Source organism: Pezoporus occidentalis, unplaced genomic scaffold, assembly GCF_034315485.1.
Source record: "Pezoporus occidentalis ecotype Australia unplaced genomic scaffold, CSIRO_AGI_Poc_V1 ctg115, whole genome shotgun sequence".
NCBI lineage: Eukaryota > Metazoa > Chordata > Aves > Psittaciformes > Psittacidae > Pezoporus > Pezoporus occidentalis.
Window position 1 is genome coordinate 3,722,112 of NW_026912940.1, and position 7,485 is coordinate 3,729,596.

Consider the following 7,485-nt stretch of genomic DNA (forward strand, 5'->3'; position numbering starts at 1 on the left):
AAATGAAGATGTCATTTCTGAGTGTCAGAAGCAACCAAAAAAAGGCATTTAGTTTTTACTTGCTTCAGCCTATTGCACCTTACCACAGACCTCAGGTCATTTTTTATGTCTTCTGAGCTAGTTCCACTTAAATTAGGCGCTTCATTATTATTAATTTTACTATTCTACTTATTTTCTTCTCCCTACAGACTTTAAATATATGATTCATAGTCAGATCAAGCCCTAATAGGTATTACTTCCCTTAACCATATGGCCACAGCCTGGACAACACTTGAAGTCAAACCTGAATCTTAACTTCTTGAAGAAATAACTAAATCAGTGTTATCAGCAGCCCCTGTGGAAAGTGTCTGCCGAGTAATTCATTACCACCAGCCTGTTTCTAATTTGCCTGTGTGCATGGCACTCCTACAGTAGTCTGAGAGAGGCAACAGATAATTTATATAAATTAAAATCATTAGGGGGCTGAGTACTGAGCCTAGTGGAATATCCTCTGGGAAAGTGGAAATTTTAGAAACTAAGGACTTAATCTTAGCTGCTTGGCTCCTTTCATCCAGGTAAGATTTAAAAAGATTAAATATAATTTATGAAATATTAATACCTGGAAAGCTTTTGAGTGAAGATACTATATTTCTGCAGAGTCAGAATGAAGGTTTCTACAAGTTTCAAAGTAGAGTATCAATATGCTGAACTTTTACAGCTTAAAAATCTTTTTATTTTCATTAAAGGTGATTCTTTTTTTTTTATTTCCCTGAACAACAATATTTTTGAAATAATTAATTTATTACTGAGGAGTATTATTTCTGATATCTTTGAAATCTATTTCTTGGCCCAAAACCAGAAAGGAAAATGTTTTTCATTCTGTACTTCTATTACAATATAACTGTGTCCTGGGTTCAGCAGTAGCAGTCATGTTTTTCTTCTTGGTAGCTGGTGCAGTGCGTTGTTTTGACTTTCGGCCTGGGAACAGAGCTGATAACAAGGATGTTTTGGTTTGGCCAAGGACTTTGTGAGCCTCATGCTCTGCCAGGGAGGAGGGGAAGCCAGGAGGAAGCAGAGACAGGACACCTGACCCAAACTGACCAAAGAGGTATTCCATACCACAGCACGTCATGCCCAGGATGTAACTGGGAGTTAGCTGGAAGGGCTGAGAGACTGCAGGGTTGGAGGAGGTATGGGTCAGCGCTTGGTCGGGCTGGGGGGGGGAGCGAGTTATCTGTCGGTTGCTGGTGAGGGGTTGTATTCTCTTCCCTTGCTATTTCCTTTATCATTATTATTATTGGTGGTAGCAGTAGTGATTTGTGTTATACCTTAGTTACTAAACTGTTCTTATCTCAACCCATGGGAGTTACGTTCTTTCGATTCTCCTCTCTGTCCCTCCTGGAGTAGGGGGAGGGAAAGAAGGGGGGGAGTGAGTGAACGAGTTACCTGACTGGGTTTAAACCACGACAAACTGTTATTTCATATATGGGAAGTTTGGGAAATTCATTCTATTCTTGACCTTAGTAGGAACAGTGGTTCTCAGGGCTATAAATTACAGTAGGTGAGAATGTGGCCTATAAACTTCATAATTATGTTTAGATAGAATGGATGAATGGATGGATAGATAGATAGATAGATAGATAGATAGATAGATAGATAGATAGATAGATTTCTGACATTCAGAACATGCACCAATATGAAGGACTAGAAGGTCCTTATTACTGCAATGGATACAGTGCTGCATTTCACAGAGAAGTTAATGAGATCTGGATGCATTGAGAGATTTATTTACAGTAACTTACCAAACAAATGGTGGAGTCCTAAAGTCCCTTGCTGTCTCCATTAGACAGAAAGGTTTGCTTCTATCAATGGGTTAAGGTGGACAGGCAATAAAAAAACCCACCTTTTCTTAAATAGTAAGCAGCTAATTCATGCTAAAATCTACATTTGTCAGTTTCAAGACATATACATTGGCCTCCCACAGAATTATATTATCATGTAATTTGTTCTTTTATACCAGGAAGGCTTGTACTTTAGCCTTGTTTACAATTCTGCTTATTCTCATTTAACCTAGATTGTAAGAGATTTAGTGCAAGGAATGTATCTTTACTGATACTCTGAAGTGCGCTGCTTATCTATTGTATGGTATGGTTACTACATCATGGGATGATCTGGGCCTTATAAATCAAAATTGAATGTGGTTATGGGAAAGTTGGTATTACATATTGACTATTTTCCATGTCTTGATTTTATCTAGAAAATACTTATATGCATTTGACCACTAGGTAATTGCTAGGAGATACTCCCATCTCACATAAAGTGTTTTGTTTTGAATAAAGCATAACTTTTACTTTCTGCACTTTGTTTCTAAGGAAACAGTCATGAGCAGGGAACATTTTCCTCAGGCGCTCATCTGTTCCTGCTGCTTATCCCTCACCTGAAGTCATAATCCTTTGTGGCTATAATCAGCTCTGCAGAAACTAATTGTGATGTCACAGGCAGAAGATTATGACTTCAGGGGCAGAACAAACAGCAGGAGCAGGTGCCCTCTAAAACATGAAGGGTCTCTTTTCATGCAAAGATCATCCAGATGAAAAATGGGAGAGAAGAGGAATGTAGCTACGTTCTTTGAGAGAAAAATGTTTGTTCAGACTTATAAAAGGCATTAGGATGCTTTAAAGAGTTAAATTTCTCTGTGATTATATCAAGGAGAGATAATATATTCAGTATCAGCTGAATTATTAAGTTTGATTTCTAATTTCTCATTTGATTAAATGACAATACATCTACTGATGTAATCAGTAATTTATCCATCTTTTCACATAAAGCTGGAATTATGCAACAGCTCATTTCCTCTCTAGCTGATTTTTACTGTGAACTCGGTTACAAAATAGGTCAATTTTTTAACGGTTTCTGTTTTTTCCCTTTTCCTTCCTGTGGTGAACTAATCAGAGGGACATTTGATATCTTTCTAAGGGAAAGTTTGCATGAATTTACAGCTTGTTATATAACAGCATTAAAGAATTAGAGTTCTTTTGTGTTTGTTTTGGGTTTTGTTTCTTTGTTTGTTTTTAATTTGTGGAATACTCATAAGTTTGATAGTGCGATATTGCTTCTTGCACCAAACAGATTTTTTTTTTCTTCATTTCTATTCTGAGAAAATGTAACCCTAAGGGCTTAGCTTGGAATAATGAGAACTGTTATACATGTAAGCAGCATTTTAAAGTTTCATAAGGAAGCTTCTTGGCATCAGTTCCCACTAAAAATCTCTGATTTTAGTATATTCTTGAGATTAGGACTACAGCTGTAGTTCCATCACCATAATAGATTCATCCACAGATAATGGACCTGAGCTCCATCTGAAAGTAGTGTTTCAACTAACATTTTGGGGTTGGTGGTCTGGATACCAGTCTGCTGGCAGGAGAGAAAACAGACATTTATTTTAGATAGGAATCCTACTTGTTTTGAATTTTATTTTTTTTTTTTTCCTTTGGACAACATCTAGTTGTAGAGAAATTCTTATTTGCTATAATCTATGTATATTGGTACAGGTAAATGACAATCACAGTCACTCTTTTCTTTATGCACTTCAGAATAATATTTTTTTCCTGAAGTGGGACTTTCTTTTCATTATGAGGTTCATTTATCCTGATAACTTGTGAACAGCTTCACTTCTGCTTTGATCAGAGATGTGAATCTAGATGACTGCCTTCTTTAAAACATAAAAAGGCTACTGCCCAACACTGGGCAATAGGGTTTATTGAACTGTAATCGTCTCATGAATTTTTTGCTTATGGATTCTAGCTTTTAAAAATTATTATTTTAAGATTTCTTTACTGAAAGCAGCTTAGGTAAATGTGTGGTTCTGCTCTGGGAGTTCAGATAAACCATTCTGCCATTCTGTGTCAGTTTTGTGATCTGTAAAGTGAAGAACAAAAGCGCTATATTTTTTTTAGGTCAGTGGCTGCAAAAGCACCAGTGAATATTATCATTGAACAAGTCAGTATTGGAAAGTTATGGTACACTCTTATAACTGATTTCCAAATGCCATTTACCAGAGGAGTTGAACGTGGAACTGTGTAATTTGTGTATGTAGTCATAATCACTGCCCCAACTAGGTAAGTGGATAACTGACCAGAGAATTTTGTATTCCAAACATTTAGGAAAAAAAATAAAAATAAAATTAGAAATCCACAAAATAAACCCAACCACAAACAAACAAACAAAACACCAAACCCAACACAAAAACCCCAATAAAACAAACACCACCCTGTCATGATTTAAACCCAGTCAGGCAACTTGTTCACTCACTCCCAGTGACTGGTGCCAGGCTGACAACAATAGAGCCCCCCCCCTCCCCAACCAGGGCTCTCCCCTTCCCCGCTCCCGGAGGAACAGGGAGGAGGATCGAAAAGGGTGCAATTCCCACGGGTTGAGACAAGAACAGTCCAGCAACCAATGTACAACACAAATCATCACCGCTACTACCAACGACAACAATGATAAGAGAAAATAACAAGGGAAGAGAATACGATACCACCGGCCAAGAAACGAGTCCCACCCGGAAGCCCGTGTCCTTCCAGGTAACTCCAAGTTACCCCCACCCCAGGCATGACGTGCTGTGGTATGGAATACCTCCTTGGCTAGCCTGGGTCAGGCGCCCTGTCTCTGCTTCCTCACGGCTTCCCCTCCTCCCAGGCAGAGCATGAGCCTCACAAAGTCCTTGGTCAGGGTAAACATCACTTAGCAACAACTGAAATCATTGGTTTCACCAACACTGTTCCCAGGCTGGAAGTCAAAACACTGCACTGCACCAGCTACCAAGAAGGAGAAACATGACTGCTACTGCTGAACCCAGGACATTATCCACCCCTTAATCCATACCATTCACATCATGCTCAGATCCCACATTTTCAATACACCACTGCTCTCCCACATATATACATCCATATGCACACAGACCAAAAGAAAAAGATCATTTTCTTAGTGCATGGACCAATCCCTATAATGCTGCCGAGTCCATTCGGTCCATGATGTTCAAAGTTCATTCTCTGTTGGGATGATGGCTGGAGGGAAGTCCGGGCCAGTCGCTGGTGACCTGGAGGCATCTAGTTGATGAGCTATAAAAGTATTACACAGCAGGCAACAGCATACAATTGAGTTAACTGGCTGTTTTCCCCTAAAATCAAATCCCCTTGAGGTATACATCGGATTTACCCATCTTCCCACATTACCCACCAAGTATATCAGGTCCCTGAGCAAAAGCAATCCCATGAGTGGGTTTGACTTTACCTGAAGCAGGAATAACCCAGACTGTCTTCCCCAGCAAATTCTTCATATGCACCACGGGATCTTTGTCCCCCTCTACAATATGTAAAAGTTCTGACTGGGCTGAGCCAGCCCCGCTGGCAGATCCTCTGGTGTTGACCAGCCAGGAGGCCTTTGGTAAGTGTGTATCCCAATGCTTGAAAGTTCCCCCACCCATTGCTCCCAGTGCAGTTTTTAACAGCCCATTGTACCGTTCGATTTTCCCAGAGGCTGGTGCATGGTCGGGGATGTGATATACCCACTCAATGCCATGCTCTTTGGCCCAAATATCTATAAGGTTATTCCGGAAATTAGTCCCATTGTCTGACTCAATTCTCTCTGGGGTGCCGTGTCACCACAAAATCTGTTTCTCAAGGCCCAGGATGGTGTTCCGGGCAGTGGCATGGGGCACCGCGTATGTTTCCAGCCACCCGGTGGTTGCTTCCACCATGGTAAGCACATGGCGCTTGCCTTGGCGAGTTGTCAGCAGTGTGATATAATCAAGCTGCCAGGCCTCCCCATATTTATACTTCAACCATCATCCTCCATACCAAAGAGGCTTTAACCGCTTGGCTTGTTTAATTGCAGCGCATGTTTCACACTCAGGAATAACCTGGGCAATACTGTACATTGTTAAGTCCACCCCTTGATCACGGGCCCATCTATATGTTGCATCTCTGCCCTGATGGCCTGAAGTGTCATGGGCCCACCGGGCCAAAAATAATTCACCTTTATGTTGCCAATCTAAGTCCATCTGAGCCACTTCAATCTTAGCAGCTTTATCCACCTGTTGGTTGTTCTGGTGTTCCTCAGTGGCCCGACTCTTGGGTACATGGGCATCTACATGATGTACCTTCACCACCAGGTTCTGCACCCTGGCAGCAATATCTTTCCACAGTGCAGCAGCCCAGATGGGTTTACCTCTGCGTTGCCAGTTGCTCTGCTTCCGTTGCTTCAACCACCCCCACAGGGCATTTGCCACCATCCATGAGTCAGTATAGACGTAAAGTACTGGCCACTTTTCTCGTTCATCAATGTCCAGGGCCAGCTGGATGGCTTTCACCTCGGCAAACTGACTTGATTCACCCTCTCCGTCAGCAGTTTCTGCAACTTGTCATCCAGGACTCCATACAGCTGCCTTCCATCTCCGATGCTTTCCCACAATATGGCAGGACCCATCAGTAAACAAGGCATACTGCTTTTCACTTTCTGACAGTTTGTTATATGGTTGGGCCTCTTCAGCACGCACCACCTCCTCCTTTGGTGACATTCCAAAATCTTTGCCCTGTGGCCAGTCCATGATGACTTCTAGAATGCCTGGACGACTGAGATTTCCTATTCGAGTTCGTTGTGTAATTAGTGCAGCCCATTTACTCCATGTAGCATCAGTTGCATGATGTGTAGAGGAGAGCCTGCCTTTGAACATCCAGCCCAGCACGGGCAACCGGGGTGCCAGGAGGAGCTGTGCTTCAGTGCCAATCACTTCCGAAGCAGCTCGAACCCTTTCACAGGCTGCCAGTATCTCTTTCTCAGTTGGGGTATAGCTGGCCTCAGATCCTTTGTATCCCCGACTCCAAAAGCCGAGGGGTCGACCTCGAGTCTCCCCTGGAGCTTTCTGCCAGAGGCTCCAGGTAGGACCGTTCTCCCCAGCTGCAGTGTACAGTACATTTTTTACATCTGGCCCGGTTCGAACTGGTCCAAGGGCTACTGCATGAACTAGCTCGCGTTTAATTTGCTCAAAGGCTTGTTGTTGCTCAGGGCCCCATTTAAAATCATTCTTCTTCCGGGTCACATGATAGAGAGGGCTTACAATCGAACTGTAATTTGGGATGTGCATTCTCCAGAACCCCACAACACCCACGAAAGCTTGCGTTTCTTTCTTATTAGTTGGTGGAGACATTGCTGTTGTCTTGTTGATCACATCTGTGGGGATCTGTCTACGTCCATCTTGCCATTTTATTCCCCAAAATTGAATCTCCTGTGCAGGTCCCTTGACCTTACTCCGCTTTATGGCAAAACAGGCTTTCAGCAGGATTTGGATTATTATCGCCCCACACAATAATGTCATCAATGTATTGCAGGTGTTCTGGAGCTTGCCCCTGTTCCAGTGCAGTCTGGATCAGTCCATGGCAAATGCTAGGGCTGTGTTTCCACCCCTGGGGCAGTCGGTTCCAAGTGAACTGGACGCCCCTCCAAGGA

The 7,485-nt window shown here is 42.3% G+C and overlaps 1 protein-coding gene across 1 annotated transcript in view; it reads right to left on the bottom strand.

The window, feature by feature from the left end:
- Nucleotides 1-7,282, bottom strand: part of LOC134174243 (uncharacterized) — a 346,091-nt gene extending 338,809 nt beyond the window's left edge. Inside the window, exon 1 of the mRNA XM_062639027.1 lies at nt 6,536-7,282. Within this exon, the coding sequence (XP_062495011.1) occupies nt 6,536-7,186 (651 nt within the window). The 5' untranslated portion in view covers nt 7,187-7,282. The remainder of the gene's footprint in view (nt 1-6,535) is intronic.
- Between the last annotated feature and the right edge of the window lie 203 nt (nt 7,283-7,485).